The following is a 16,965-nucleotide window of genomic DNA, read 5'->3' as shown; positions in this document are numbered from 1 at the left end:
TTGTGAAATGAGAGGGCAACGTGGATCTGGCTTCTGCTTTCAAATCCATTATGTTAAAAATAAGTAGGCAGTCCACTTAAGTGTTAATAATTACATGGATAATGCTATCAGTGTCAGGCCTTTGACGGGTCCCAGCTTGAGCTCAGCTCTGCTGTTGTCAACATCTCACTTTGAGAGTCACCCCCAAACACGGACATACTGACTATACAGTAATTATGGAGATAAGTGTGTGTGTGTGTGTGTGTGTGTGTGTGTGTGTGTGTGTGTGTGTGTGTGTGTGTGTGTGTTAGTGTGAATAAGTGCATTTTGAAACCCCCACTTATTACAGCGCCTGCACGTGCGCCCATGTACATGTACCCACATGTATTCTTTTTTTTCTTTGTCTGTTTGTATTTTGAGATCTGAGTGGCGAACAACCACATGTCTGGTGCACATCGACTTTTCTTATCCATTAATGATAACATGAGTAATGAGAAAATCACTCCCATTGTAATGTGTTTGGTATTGTCTGTGATTTTTACAGGTGCAAAGTAAAACGTTTAAAAGCAATTATATTTTTTCCCCCTTTTTTCTAAAGTTATCTTCTCATGAATGGACACTTTAAAATACTGTCAAATTTAAAACTGGCTCCCGTCTCCTTATGGCTAATTGACTGTTTCTCCAAAGAACAAGCTCTGTTGCATATTTTAATGACAGCCTACTTGACAGATACAGACCAAACTACTAAAAAGACAACCATAGGTTTCCTCAACTTTCTTAATGGCGAGTCATCTAAAGTTTAACCATACCTCTAAAAAAAGAGTTAATATTTTTTTTTACTTTTGCAGGTATCTCTCTCTCTCTCTCTCTCTCTCTTTCTCTACTTCTGACTAAAAGTGACAAAAAAAATCAACCTCCAGTAACCCCTTTAACCACCTCAACAGGTGCCCCCTCCCCCACCACCGAGGCACAACACAGAGCCATCGCTAGCACGCAGACCATCTCTTGTTTACAAAGAAAGTCAACGTAAGGCAAAGTAAAACCATTATAACCTTCACCAGCTAGAGCTCCACTTACTTTAACTAAAACATAGCCATGAAACTGATGTACTACATGCAACTGTGTACATCTTGTAGTTTGCCAACGTTTGTGTGTTTTCATGGATTTCCACACTTGGTTTGGATTTTTTTTTTTTTTTTTTTTTTTTTTTTAAGTCGTAGCTTAGGAGCTGTGACTCAGCCTGTCAAGCTTTAAACTTTTCCACCTCGGAGATTTGACTGATATGCTTTGCTTAAAGTTTATAAAGAAGAACTTGTGAAGGCTAGCCAGCGAAAATAAATTGATTGGTGTCAATTAAGTGATGCAGTGCAACAGATTGTGTTAGAATCTCCACTTACTGCTTACGACTTACTACTACAGAGCGTTAATCTATGCAAAGTAAATAATTCCATCATTAGATTGAATATTCACAACTTGCAACATGTGTGAACTTTGTGAGAAAAACAAAAATTACAATTATGCAAAGTTGATGGAAGGAATAGCTCTGCAATGGCTCAATAAAGTGCTATCACATTACAATTTAGATGAGTTAGAATAAACTAAGTAACTCTATAAACTATATACTGACTCAGAAAATGAGTTTTAGCCCCGTACTGATGAAAATTGAAAGTCAATGTTTTGGTCAACTGAAACAAACACGGCTTAGTTATAATAAATGATTGCAAAAAAAATGTATGTGCAAAGAAGTGATTTTACCCTACTAAAAGTTAGTCCGTGCACGAGTTCCTTGTACACCAGCATCCATCCATTGTCTATACCCACTTATCTTTTCTGGAGATAAGCAACGCTACAGTCAGTCCATCACATAGCATATACACACACATGCATTGACAGGGCAATTTAGAGAGGACAGTTGACCTTACGGCAATGTTTGTTTGTTTGTTTTTTTTCTTTTTTTTTTGTGGGTGGAAGAGAAAATACAGCAAACTCCATGCAGAAAGACCGCAGGCCATAATTCCAGAAAAGTTAGAAGACTCTTTTTTTTGCTGCAAGGTAACAGTGCTGCTAGCCGAGCCACCATGCAGCCTTGTTCACCACCGTTCTTCAGTAAAATGATATTTTGACAACTCAGATACAGGCATCTTCTTAGAGATTTAATATGACAAGACCTGGTGTGTTTAAAAAAAAAAAAAATCTGATGAGGTTAATAAGGATCATAACTAGCTCAATGCGCAGATGAACTAAGCCGCTGCTTCTGGCCTCCAAACAAATAGGCACCTGTCATAAATGCTTGAAATTTACCACAGACCAACTTGTAACATGTTGTTTGTTGAGAATAAGCATGTTGTTACATTTGATCTGACAGTTTCAGCGTAGATAAGATTAAAAAATATAAATTTTTAATTAAAAAAAAGTTCAATTTTAAGATTTACAGGAATTTGCAAGTTGACTTTGTAAAGTGCAAAGAATAGCATTCAGTGTTTAACTGTTGCGTTAGCGTAATTTCAGTCTGGTGCTATGTTGTCTGATGTTCCAATTTTTGTGCTTGAGTTTGTTTGCAAACGGTATCTTGAAAAAGTAATAACCCATCATTAGTGATTTCTTGTAAGCCCATCAAATTAAACTTGGGCCAGTCTTCCAGATAACACTGAATCTATTTTTAAACACTGTTATTTGAGGGCCACTCCTGTCGAGGAGGTTAAAAACGAGTAAATTATGTACAATCAAATCGCACACCTGAAAGCTTGACAGTGTCTGTGGAAACGGCATATTTACTTCAACATTATTTACTTTTAAATGTGTAACTCTGAGGAAATTCTTTTTTTTTTTCTTTTTACAAATCTTTACTGAATGTAACAACAAACGGTGGCAGACTACAGTTCTTCTTCATGTAGCATCTCATCTGCTCTACCTGTCGCAGTGTTTCCTCATTGTGAAGTGATTGTATTTGACTAGGTGTAATATTTTAGGTGTACATAGTGCTGTGGTAGTATTCCACTTGAGTGCGTCATTACCAAAACCCCACATGCTTCATGTTTTAAAATTCATAATTCCTCAATCCGTAGATGTGCATTCAAAAAGTTGAACTTGTATAGTAATGATTAAACAGCACAATTTTCCCCAAGTAATGAAATAAACATTTGTTTTTCATTTCTCGTGTTTGTTTACATATTTGTGTGACAGTCTTTGTCTTAATTATGACTGAGTCAAATCTCCAAATACCATAACTCGGTTATAAATCTGTTCTGAAACAATAATCTTTTCAAAAACCACTTTATAGTCGCATCATAAACCGTAGTAATCTGTCCATTAGGTTTCTTGTTAGAATTAAAGGGAGTAACAATTAGCACCTAATATGTATGCAAATGGAAGAAGGGAACAATTTGCAGGCACCCACAGAAGACCTGATCCTTTCATACAGATCAGGTAAGATCTGTCGGTTGTGTTTAAGAGATGAGTGGACGTCAGAAACATGACCAAGTTTTTACAACTTTTTACGCAGATTTTTGAGGTAGTTCTCCTCGGTACGTGCGCCCAAAATAAAAAACAAAAAAAGAGTAACATCCTCACTCTTAAGTTTTTTTTCTTTATTTTGTTTTGCTTGTTTCACATTTCCATTACCATCTTTGGATCCCACTCTCTCACTTTTTTCTCCTGTGAACTCAATAATACCAGACGACTGGTCAAGTCTGTGGTTGCCACCGACGCTGCCAGAGGCCGTGATAAAACGCAGAGAAATGATGGGGGAAAACATGAGTGGAAAGAAGAGTTAACAATACAGTAAATAATATTTGTATGGCTCGTTGTTAAAAATGATCTTTACATTAGAGAAAGCTGAAGTAAGTATATTGTCCTCAAAGAAATACTGTACTAATGTTGCCCTGCATCATACACCATCTACAGGTGTTGTTACAAACATTTTCAGTTGCTCTTTTGTTTCTTATCACAAATGGTGGCTCACTCAAACCACCGCAGTAAGTCACCTCATTCAGCCATCTAAACATGGTAATGACTTGGTTTACTTCAACCCAAGGACCATAATGGCATTTAATATACTTGGAATGTGACATGATTGTTGGTGCCAGATGTGCTGGCTTGAGGATTACAGAATCTTCTAGTCTACTAGAAGAATTTGCACTTATACATCTCTAAACGCATTTATTGAGCCATCAAGACCTCTCAAGATACAGTCACTCTGGGCTACATTCAGCTATCAGGATCAGAAACAATGAAAATAAAAAGGAAAGCATGGATGTATTTTATCTTGTCCCAGCATTTAGGAATTGTAGTAGTGTAATGGTGTGCAGGGTGTTTTCTCGGCACACTTTGGGACCCTTGGAACCAATTGAAGATCTCTGAAACTCCACATCCAACCAGTATATTGTTGTTGACGATGTCCATCCTTCTCGGTAACCACAAGGTAGTCATCTTCTGATGGCTCTTCCAGGCAGAACAGTGCATCGTGTCTTCTCAAACTGACCATTTTAAAGATGACATTGAGTTCACTGTATTCCAATGGCCTCTACCAGATTGCAATCCAACAGAGCACCTTTGGGAAGATTTTGCATCATGGATGTGCAGTCAACACATTTCCAGCGTCTACCTGAAGGTATGACGCTGATGTGGAGTGAAGTCTCTGAGGAATGCTCCTTGTTAAATGTACTTTTAAAGAATGACTGCTTTTCAAAAGGCAAAAAAAAAAAAAAAAAGGAACCGACTGGTTCCCTTTTTGATGCTCGTGAGTGCACATTATTAATTCGGCAAGACATGAAGCCGCTTTGCATTCTATAAAACTAGCCTCCACTTCTGTGTTAATGTACTTCATCGACCCCAAAAAAAGCAGCCGCTGACCTGGAATCAAGTGTTTTCTGACATGCATGCATTATTGGCTGTTCCAATTTAAGAATCCTCTGGGCACTGAAAATACTTGTAAAAACACTCTCGTTGAAGTGGACACTGAGTGGGGCTTCGCATTAACGCTAATGGTAAAAACAAGCAAATTCAAGCCATTCTCTGCTTTAGAAACATGTGCTGCTGGAGGCTGCCATATGACCAGCATATGGATCGAGTCCACTTTTAAATTGTGTATTCCACAATAGAGACAAGGATGCAAATGGAGCAAATGGGTTAGCAAAAGAAGGCGTGGATGCGAAGTGTACCCAACACCGTATTACATTAGTGTCTGCGCTTCTGTTAACATTTAGAGCAGCTTCTTGGCCTCTGTCGCTGTGGAATTAGCCTGCTGTTTTCCATCCTTCCACGGAGTTCAGAAGGTCAAAGCACAAATTTGCATGCGGAGTCCGATGATGCAGTGTTTTTGCCATGCTGTGTGTGGGATGGAGGGGTGGGTGTGTGTCTGAGAGTGTGCAAAAGAGTTTCCACTGCATAATGGCTTGGCTGATGTAGTTTTTATCTTTCTGAAACTCTCCTGTCATGGGCTGTGTTCCTGATTAAATGAAACAAGGGTTTGTTTTTCCTCTGCGGATAATGGGGGAAAAAAATCTTGTTTAAGTTTAACAGAGTTGGGGGGAAAAAAGGGTTTCAGAGTGTTTACCTTGTTGTCAGAAAGTAGGAACGAGCAGAAACAGTAAGCAGAGTATCAATATTAGGCAAACCATTCGGCAGGTGAGTAAATGGTGATTTATTCCTTTACGAATGAAAATACTTTATTTTCCCAAAAGCATTGACCTGCTTGTTTTCACACACAGAGGAATAATGCCCGCACTTTGAAGCTATACCTGCTTTAGCTCTTCTTGGATGGATATCTACAAGCTTTAGAAGTGTGTTTGACTTGTTTTCTTCCAGGAGATCATGTTTGAGTGACTTCACATATGACCGATGTTGGACTAGAAAGGCTGGATTGCAATCTCCACTTTAATTCATCCCAGGGGTGATCTGTTGGGTTGAGTTCTGGTCTCGGTACGGGCAATGTACATTTTTATCTGTCTGGACCTTTCTTTGTCCACAGTGGCCACATTGAATCTGGACGAGGCCATTGATAGACTGTTTCCACGTAGTTGGAAGCATGGATATGTTCAAAGATGACTTTTGCAACATTAGCCGCTCAAAGAGCTGCTACAGACCAATCCAAGTTCACCTATCTTCCTTAAAACGCTCCAGCACTCTTTCACCACTGTTGCTAGGCAACGCAATGTTTAGTGTCATACCCAAGAATGCCTTGAAATGTGATGAATGTAAGCTGGATTCAAACATGCAACCTAGAAAATGCCAGACCACTACTCTTTGCAATGAGACACTGCAGAGTTGAAAGTTCTTTTAAATGGAACCAAGAGGCCAAGAAACCAATCCAATGCCATAATTCTTTCAATGCTAAAGTTTCTATTTGGCACAGTGGAGTCGGGCTGTGATTTTTCCATCAAACCATTAAATTCAGACCTGTCCTTTGGATTGCTAGGAAGAGCAACTGGATTTTTTTTTATTTAGTTAAGAACACATCCTGTCTTAGCACCGATTGAAATAGTTTACAGCACTTAATCCAATGAAATATAGTTTGGTTCTGTTAGCTAATCTGAGGCCTCGGGTGGTTTGGAAATGACTCTGGAGACAGCTGGCAACTTCTGAACACTATGCATCTCATCACGAACTGCCATCTCCAACTCCCACCCACTGCTCGTTGGTTTTGCATCGCGACTTCCATAACTTCATGGCTGACTTGCTGTTCTTTTAAATGGACTCCACTAGGTGGTCAAACAACTGAAATTTGAACATCACTTTTGGTAGCAAGAAAATTTTGCAAGTGCCTCAAAGTACTACAATAAGGTTTATTGAACTCCCGAGAGCTAATTATTCTTTAACAAACGTTAGCAGAAGCAGTCTGCATGCCCAGTTGCCTGATTTTATACATCTATGACCATGGAGGTGATTGGAACATCTTAAGTCAATGATTTGTGGGGTGTGTCAATACTTTTGGCAATATTGTGTTTGTGTCATACCCAAGAATGCTCTGTATTTCCTACAGAGAATGTTGATTGGGTTGCATTAAACAGAGGTAAGACTGATACATCAATATCCCAGCAATGTGTTTTTTTTGGGGTGGGGGTTACTGTGTAGAAATAACATTCGCTTAGCGTAGCAGGTAAAATGAAGTTGCATTATTTTAAATTATAAAGACTGCTTTTTTGTTGTTGTTGATTTGCTTAGAGCAATTTGCATGCACTTACAAGCCTCCAAGTCTTGATAGTCAATTTGCTGGCATTAAGCTGAGGGGTTTCAATTTCACAAACCAGCAATAAAGCAAGTCCGGCCCTCTTCTCGCTCTTCATATCTCATTCCCCTTTCTATTCGTTCTCACAGCTTGACATTTTCAGTCTTGGCGTCTCCCCTCATTTATCCATTTCTCCCTCCAACCTCAGCCCTCAGCAGCACGTTTGAGGCATTAATTGAATAATTAATTCTTCTCATTAGCTTGTTTTTAATTATTTCCTTACCCCCTTTTCTGTGCCGTGTATAAACTCATCAGCTGTTTTTTGTTTTTTTTCTATCCCTCAACACAAATTGCCCATGAAAACCGCCGGCCGTCGCGAGTGTAGCCTTAGCCGACTGGCTTTATCGGTGACTCCTAATGAGAGGGCGAGAAGACCAGGCGGAACCAGCCTGACATCGGCTTCGTGCACCGACAGCCATAATGTTAATTTAGCTCATTTAGTGTCCTTGGGCCAATTAAAAAAAGGTGAAAAGGTCCCAGTCACCAGCTGGAGATGCTTTCTGTTTCGAAAAACCGGTCTTGGATTACACAGGGGCTGGACAGCAGCAAACGGAGCCTGTGCTGCTGATTGCTCATTTGTTTGCAATGTTTTGTGCTAATTAAATTTATGTTTCCTACATTCACCAGATTTTGGCTCCTTTGAAAGACCTTATTACTTTTGACACAGACTCTTTCCTTGCTAAGTGGGTAAAATGGTGGGCAAATGGACTTTGTGTGCTTCCTAATGAATAATGCCAGTACTGAACGTAGATTGTATTGTTAGACTACACTATAATGGAAACGGACCCGAAGCCCAACTGACAACTGTGATGTGACTGCAACGTTCTGGCATCCTCTCAATTTGATCCTCTATCCTAGATGTTGCTTTCATTTTGTTTGTGTTTGACTGTCATTTAAGTTTGTTGTTTTTCTTTTTTAACATCACAACCAATGTACTGTGTTATGCCTTATTGCTATATTTTATTAATTTCTTCTCTTTTTCTTTGTTTCCTTTGCTGTTTCATTTGCTTTGTTCACTGACTGAGCCTTTGTGTTGCATGCCTGTCATGTCGCAGTTTGATCGTAGCCACACAGTCAGCAGCACCATGGGCATCCAAGTCAACAAAGGTAAAGTTAACCCCACTTAACCCCTCCATCACCTTTCTGACCCCATCATTTCTCCAAGTCCCATTGCTCATCCGCATCCAGACATGACTTTCACTTCAGTTGTTCAAGTTATAAGTGGACTTTATGTGGCTAAGGATGGGCCTTGCCCATCGACGCTGTGGTAGAGGCCTGTAGAAACTGCTTTAGATGTTTGTGTCATGGCATTTTATGTCTGTATGAACTCTTCAGCCATTTCCCTAAAGCTGTTCTCTTTAATTCACTCACTCTTGCATCTTCCTCGTCTGTTGCTGCAATAAGATGAACATGTACATTTTTTATTCTAAGTCTATGCTTTCAGTAACATGACACACTACAAGAAAGGAAAGTTTTTTTTTTCATTTTTTTTTATACGAAACTAACCTTGTGATTATATGTATTATTTGTAACCTATAGAATTTCATTGAATTGGAAAATGCAGTAGTGTTGCATTTTTTTTAATCCGATACTCGCCTAAAAAGCTTTGTAATAAATACATGCTGTAAATTTTATGCCATTCAAACTCCAATAGACCTGACATGAAGTAAATGTAGATTAGTTCATAGTTTGTTTTAGGAAACCTTGGGAATGAAATCACAGCAACTGGCACAAAACAAAAAGACACGGATAAGCAAGTTTCCCCCACATTAACAAGAACAACTTCTGGTCTTTGTTCAACCTTGTCCCACTTTTGTTCATATAAACTTTTCCATGGTAGCTGATGGTTGATTTGGACATGTTTTGACAGTTTCTACATCATAAGCAGCTGTTCTAAAAAAGACTGGTGGGATGCAGTGTCATTAGTTGTCTTTCACAAATAAATTAAATGAGGACACTCATTTAAAGAGTTTTATGTTTCAAGCTTTTTTTATATATATATATTTTTTTTTTTTTTTTTACAAAAAGCCTAAAAAAAAATGCTGCGGCAGAAAAGAAGGACCCACGGTCAATGTGGTCAATATTAGACACAGCAGTGAATCAATTGGAGCATGCTCACGGGGAAAGCTGGGCTTTGGTGAGTACAAATGACTGTATGATGATCACTATCGTCTGTCGGCACAATTACCAAGAGAGGTACAATGCAAGACACCACTTCTACTCGTGTTTTTCCGTTTCCCCATCTTCACTGGCACCGCTACTCTGACCTACCAGCAGGGAAACACCTGTTACTTTACAACAGCTGTCCAGGTTGCCGGCAAAGTGGACACAAAGACCACCCACAGACAAGCAAGCCAACAAGGATAACAATAGATAAGACTGCAGAGGTTCAGCAGGATAAACGGGAAGACATACGGACTCAGCAACGGCACTTTATAGACTGACTTTAACGTACATGTTAAGATTTGCATAGAAAAATGAATAGCACATATTGTAGAGAAGGCTTTTGTTTGTATTAGACACAATTGTTGTTCCCTCTCAACTTCTTTCACAAACATTAGCTGTAAAGTCTCTTGCACTCTTAGAAATTCGCTGCAGATGGCTTCCTGCTAACACGCATGTATCTGTATTATCCCTCTTTCCACATCTCGCGTAGAACTCGTTCATTTCTCACACGGACAAATTTACTGCTGTGACTACAGAGCCTCGCAAAAGTATTCCCAGATCTTACATTTCTTTTCACACGTTCACATTACAGCCACAAGCTTCAAGGTATTTTAGTGGGATTTTTATGTGGTATACAGTCAGAAAGAATTGACCGACTTTAAAAATAAATGTTCAGTGGAAGGAAAATGACACATGGTTTTCATCATCTCTAACATGTGGTCTACATTTATGTTAAAACCCAAAGAGTTAGTGCCATCTTCACTGCTGTTGTTACAGCAGCAAGTCTTTTGGGAGTATGTCTCTGCCAGCTCTCTAGAGCTTCAAATTTGGCACATTTTTTTTTCCTTTGTGAAATAGTTCAAGCTCAGCCAGACTGATGGAGAGCCTCCTGTACTGTAAAATCTCGCCAGAGATTTTGAATTTGAGTAAGTCTGGACTTTGACAGGGCATTGTTGACACACACAGTATATGACACTGTTTTATGGTCGCTCTGAATGCTTGTTTTATGATTGTCTTGCTGACAGATTAACCTCCGCCCCACTCTTAAGTCTTTTGCAGTCTTACAGTTTTTCTACCAGATTTCCTCTTTTCTTAAAAAGCATTTATCGTCTCATTGCCTCTGAGCAGTGCTCTGCGAGATGTTCAAAGTTAGGAATATTGTACTATTTAATGCTGCTCTAAATTTTGCCAGACCTTTATACCCAACATGTTTAAAGCGCTGAAATCTTCCAATCCAACTTTAACTATAAAGCAGTTTAAACAACTGGCAGAGGACCAAAGTACTTTATATTATAGTAAAACACTATACTAAAATAATATCAAAAACCAGAAGAAATCAAGTAAAAACAATAAGGATAAAAATGTGAAGGATATAGATCTAACAGTCGTTTGCATAAAACCATTATAGGAGCCATAGGAAGAAGACATTGTTCCCATGTTGTTAGTGAAATAATCTGCCAGGACTTTTCCATCTATACCAGATAATCATTGACTTAAATCCACCACCAATATCTTGCTGATGAGTCAATTGTAAGCTAACTTAGCCTTTTTTCAAGTGTACTAATATATTTTCATTAGAAACTAGATCAAAAGACTTTGTGTTTTTGGAGTGAGTGAAAAGCAGTGCAATGGTTTTAAAGTATAGAATCAATTGGGGGTAAAGAAGAAGGGACCCAGACTAAAGCCCTGTGGGACACCACACAACAGAGGAAGACATGTGGCCACCAGTATTTATTCAGAATAGTTTCCTCTACCAAGTAGGACCTGAACCACTTCAGTACTGTCTGTGATCTCCACCCACTTCTGCAAGCAAGAATGAAGATTCCTAATCCACTGCATCTAAAGTAGCTGTCAAATCTGAAAGCACAAGAACAATGCTGTCGCCACAGTCATTTAAGAATGTGTAATTAAAAAACTTTACACAGCACCAGATCAGTACGAAAGCAAAATTGGAAAATCCCATTCCAGAAACGCCTTTAATTTGGTTGTGTACTGTTTATTCAAGGACTTTGGAGGGAATACGTCTTTTAGAAATAGGCCTGTAGTTGTCGAAATCAAAAATGCAGGATCAAGACCTGGCTATTTAATTAAAAGAATTGTCTGAAATCCATAGAGGCCACAACTGACAACAAACTGTGATTTGCCAGTGCAAGAACCAGAGGCCCAACTGCGGCTAATCCGTCTTTAAAAAAGTCGACTAGGGACAGCATCATTTGGAGACCCTGCAGGCTTCAAATGAACAACAATCACTTGAAGTGAGGAAAGTCTCAGGTTCAAACCTGTCAAAGACAGCAGAGTAGGGATCAGAGACCGAGGGGATGTGAGCAATAGAAGAGATTTGAGCTCAGACTGAAGGGATCTTCTGAATAAAAAGTACAGAACGTCTTCATCAATCACATGGCTCGATGCAGGCAGACTATGGCACAATAAGAAAAGATTCATTAGTTTTAAACGATACGCAGGTTTGATAGAATATCAAAGTGATGCTTAGTTTTGGCATCTTTTGCAACTTTTTGATGTCGTTTAGGTTGCGTGGTTTTTAATGGAGCCACTGTGTCCAACGCAGTCTGTCAAGTGTAGTTAAACAATGAGCTTAGATCCTCAATCTGGTTGTATTAAAAAAAAGTCTTGCAATATATAGGTGTGGGTAGGAAAAAAAAAAAAAGTTAAACTCCTCAGCAATGGTGGAAGTCGAAACAACAAAACCGCCATGCAGCAGACCAAGGTTTAGCTGCAGTACAAGTAAGGGAAAGTTCAAATAAGAACAGGCAGATGGACTGAAAATACAGCATCACAAATCTGTAATTTGAAAGCAGGAAGGCCATGAGTTTAATAGATCAAGATTAGAATAATCTATAGGATTAAAAACACATTTTTGACATGGACATTTTGGGACAATGCACAGGGATATTAGCATTCAGCTAGAATTACACAGATTATTTTGTCTACTTTGTAAAATCACAGTAAAATACTTCCATTACTGCTTGTTAGTTGGCAAACTGTGGAAAAGTTCAAGGAGTGTCTTATCTTAAAGCTTTGACACGTAAAAGCTACACGTCTAGGACAACTCAAGCACGCAGAATCGGTGAAACGGATCATTGCAGCACCTCGGTGTCTGCATACGTTGGGAGCGGAAAGAAGAAAAAAAAAAAAACGCCTGCTCACCCGAATAAGCCGGAGGAACGCTGCTGTTGTTTCAAGGCAGAGTTGTCAGTGACTCTGATCCCCCACTTCCCATTGCCTCCCCGTCTTCCTCTCTCCTCACTCTTGCACCTTGTCGCCGTCTTCTCATTTCCACACCACAGAGGGAGGAGAAAGGGATTGGAGCATTTCGTTTGCCAGGGGTGAAAAGAATTCATTGATTGTAAGCAGCGCTGGTTTCTGGCACAGAGAAGAGGGATGAGATCGGGGGGCTCTCGGGCGAGGAGGGGATGGAGACGGGCAGAGATGGCAAAGGGGAACAGATACGAGCACGGCAGCAGCACAATCGCGTCAGCCGTAGCCTCCCAGGAATAAAGTTGGGCTTAACTGCAGCATTACCCACACGCCTGCATTACAAAATGTTCCTTCGCCAGCATTTAGCATGCAAATTGGCTTCCAGATTATGCCTTTTGTATTCATTTTACAAACTGTCAGGCTATGGGAAGAATGATAATCAGGCAGATATTGCCCCCTAGCGCTTCCCTGACAATCATCGCACACTCAAAGAGAGGGTTTGCGGGGTGAGGCGGGGTATTGTGCTCTGCTGCAGAGCGGTGAGTTGCGTGAGCGTGCCAAATGAGACAGACTGGAACAGAGGGAGCAAATAACTCAAAATGAGTTACAAGTGAATATTTTGGAGTTGCTGCAGTGAAGAAGAAGAAGTGGAGGGGGGTGAGGGGATTATGAAAAATAGATCTAGAGAAAACAAAATAGAAGCTGCAGGGAGCTTACTGCAGAATGGAATTAGAGAGCCGATACAGTTGTGTTGTCTAGTCAGGTAAATTCATTTAGCCAAAAGAAGAAAAAAAAAGAATTTCATGTAGTCAGTTTGCAAATTAAAAAGCAAAACCACGCAACATGCAATACAGCTTACCTCCTGAGCATTCATGTTACGACACGGTGTCCTGATTCAGAGCTGCGTTTTGCTGTGTAAGGAAGAGGTAACAGTGTTTGGATTTGTAGCAACTTGTGAGAGCACTTATAGTAAAAAAATATATATATATATATATATATATATATATATATATATATATATATGTATGACATTGCATTGTAGTTCTGGTTTTACTTCACATTTGTCTTTATAAGCTGTCAGTTGGTTAGGCTTTGCCACAAAACGTCACAGTTTTGTAAAAGCCATTGTATTTGTTGTAATTTTAAAATCTCGTCTTGTAGTTTGCTAAATTTCTACTTTTATTGATGATGTAGATGTAACATTATTGGATCGCCTATTAATAAATTTGAAGCTAGCTACGTTTTTGTTTGGCATATTTTTTGTTTGTTTGTTTTTTGCTGAAATTAAACCAGACAAAACAGTTACTGTTTTTGCTAAACTAGGATTACCAAAATAATTTTTACGTGGTAAACTTAAGATAAAAAAAAAAAAGGATCTATGGTCTTTTGACAGTATTGCTTTTTAACTGTATGCCTTGTGTCAAACTTTATTGGCTATGTTTCTACCAGCAGTTTGTTGAAAATTTAGGCCATTGCCTTTTCTAAATATATATATTTTTTAATTTTAATCAATTATTAAAATATTAAGACAGGTCACTATTGAATATGTTTGAACTGCGGTCAGCGACAGCTATGACACTTGGTAATATTTGGGGATTTGTTTTCTTGGACCAAAATTGCCAACCTTGTGGGTTGTAATTAATTTTTGGGACGCTCCTCACATGTAGGCAAAGACATAAAACAAGTTGTGATCATTTCCTCACAACCGAGCGCTCTGCATAGTTCCAGCGTAAGGCAGACCCAGAAAGAAAATGGAGCCAGGACCGTGTCGTAGCTCTCTCCTTTGCAGACTTTGACGGACAATGATGCATGTCTTTTGGATCGCGGTGCACCTCCACCAAGGGAACCTGTAAGAGCATAAATATTTGATGAGGTGAAAAAGATACAATGAGGAATCCCGGTGACTCTCCATGTTGGTTTCAGCACTCCTGGTCCCTTTGGGGAAAGGGTCACAGTAAATCAATATGAGGTTCTACTGAGTCATCATCCGTATCCTTTAATGACCCATTCAACGAACTACGGCTGCCACAGCAGTAAATGCTTTAGTTACTTTGAGACTGTTAAATTCTCTTGATAAAACAATTTTAAAACCCCAAAATGCATTTTTTTAAAGGAATATACCACCCTCCTTATCTCCTCCTCTTTGAATTTGTTTCCTGTCAGCAGTTCCACTTATCCTTGTGCCTTTCTCCATTTGTTGACTTGAAATCATATCAATCGTATAGCCCTTATCTCATTCATGGTGTTGCCCCTAATTGTGTTTATAGCTTATCCCCCCCTCCACACACACACACACACACACTGATTGTGTTGTACAACAATCCTGTGCTTATCTGCTGACCACATATAGTATTTAACGTCCCAAGCCCTGAAGGTATTCCTGCTCTTACCAGGTGAAATCTACAAATGAAGTGGGAGAGCATGAAGGATGCCAAAGAATGCACTTTGTCTGGCAAATGAATGAAATGTCACACCATGGTTTTTAGAGATTTTAGTTTTACGGTCACTGAATGCAAACGTAGTGAATCTAATGACCTTGTGTTCAGAATTGGCATTTGACAGACAGTAAAACCTTAAACCTCTCTGATCTTAGTGACTTTCTTCACTCCTTAAGACAAAAAACAAGTCATGTTGATCGTCCTTTTCACTGTAGGTGGCCTGGTATGGTGAGTAAAGAAGTTCAGCATTTCTAGCAGAACAATGTCACAGCTCCCCCAAAGGTCGGCTAAATATGCACAATGAGAGAACTAAAGTAGAAAACAAACAAACCAAAAAACCATTGTGAAATTCACTGTAAGTTATTATAGGCTATGGTTGCCATCATGTCGTTATTAAAATACAATTATGTTGTACTATGCATCTCCGTTGAGAATGTTTTTGCTATGAATTATGAAGAGAAGCATAACACTGTTCATAGTGAATCACATTGATAAAAACGCTTGTAAAATTCTAATCTAACAGAATCAATGAACAAACCGACATTCATGACTGATTTTGCAGAATTACACAATGGCTTCAAGAATATACCAGGTTGTAACATACAATGGGGTTGCATTTTTTTTTTACAGATTTTTTTTTTTGTTGGGGGGGAACCACATCTGCTTGTAAATTGTTTGTAACAACACAACTGTTGTTTTACAGTGAAGTGATAGTACCACTTGGTTGGCCAAAGAACAACATCTTTGTTTGGGTTTACAATTCACCATTTCAGGATTCTGACCACATTGTGGAAGGAATGTTTTTTCGATAATTTCAGTGTAATTACACTGTGAGAACGCTTGGCTACAGACCATGCAGGCTATGAGTAGCATGCATCACTGGATTACCTTGCAAAATTATTAATGCTGCTGAAAGGTTACAATGTCATGATGGTAATATGAAAGAAATATTCAAAGATAATTATCCATTCCAGTTTTGCTCTGCAGCTTCTCTGCTTTTGGTTCTGTAAGTTGGCAAGAATTTAAAACGGCGCAATTCTGAGAGTTGTATCAACTTTTTGCTACAATGGCCGTTGCTGCGTTCTTTTCAAAACGCAATTACGATCTGAAACACGTCGGCCCAGACAGGAGTTTATACAGTGCATCTTTCCCACATCCAAGCCATCATGAGATTTTATTTCCTCCCCCTAACATTCCTCCTTTCCCCTTCCTTCTCATCCGTCTCCGTCAGGACAAGTCCAACCCCGAGGACCAAAGCTCCTGGGACAGCTTCAAGACCATGACCCCAGAGCTGTCTATCGTGCCTGGGGAGCAGAAAGACCGTCTGGAATTGCACAATAAGAACTGGGACTCGTCCTCAGCGAACACACCGGACTCGTCGGAGGGAGACTTCCAGACTGAAGTGTGAAGACGACACACGAGTTGTTCATGCTCACCTTAATCACAGACCTGAGATAATGTTGAGATACAGACGCATACACACACACACACACACACACACACATGCAGACACAGGACACCCGAAAAGATTCACATAGGTACGATCTCTTGCAAAGGATCTCAGACTTTCTGCTCCCTGCCTCATGCAATGTGCTTTGTTGGATCCCATACTGTATTTGTTTACAGCTGAAGAGGACGTATATTCAAAAGGAAGACTGTTCTTCGCTCTATTTTCGCAAAGACTATCGGTGGGGTGGGGGGGAACAGAACAGGGGCTGGAAAGATCTGTGACTAAAGACGATTTTTAAAAGAACTCAAAAAGGATGAAAAACTTAATTTCTGAGGGAAAAAAAGGTCTTGATTTTATTCTGAAGATAAAAGAAAACGTCTTACAAGTGTTTGATGACTTAGGGAGGTTGGTTTGGGGTGGGAGAGAAAAATAAGAATATTTCTGCACTCTTATTCTGTTTTTTATATATATATATATATATATATATATAT

General features: G+C 39.3%; 1 protein-coding gene across 2 annotated transcripts in view; it reads left to right on the top strand.

Moving 5' to 3' along the window:
* The window catches only part of adgrb2 (adhesion G protein-coupled receptor B2), a 273,817-nt gene extending 256,922 nt beyond the window's left edge, over positions 1-16,895 (top strand). Inside the window, exons 36-37 of one of the 2 annotated variants that reach the window (XM_016663772.1) lie at positions 12,682-12,734; positions 16,256-16,895. In XM_016663772.1, coding sequence (XP_016519258.1) covers positions 12,682-12,734; positions 16,256-16,432 — 230 coding nt within the window. In that variant the 3' untranslated portion in view covers positions 16,433-16,895. The remainder of the gene's footprint in view (positions 1-12,681; positions 12,735-16,255) is intronic. The other variant, XM_016663771.1, reaches the window with a different exon arrangement.
* Positions 16,896-16,965: the final 70 nt, after the last annotated feature.

Source organism: Poecilia formosa, unplaced genomic scaffold (assembly GCF_000485575.1).
Source record: "Poecilia formosa unplaced genomic scaffold, Poecilia_formosa-5.1.2 Scaffold443, whole genome shotgun sequence".
NCBI lineage: Eukaryota > Metazoa > Chordata > Actinopteri > Cyprinodontiformes > Poeciliidae > Poecilia > Poecilia formosa.
This window is presented reverse-complemented; position numbering and strand designations above follow the sequence as displayed.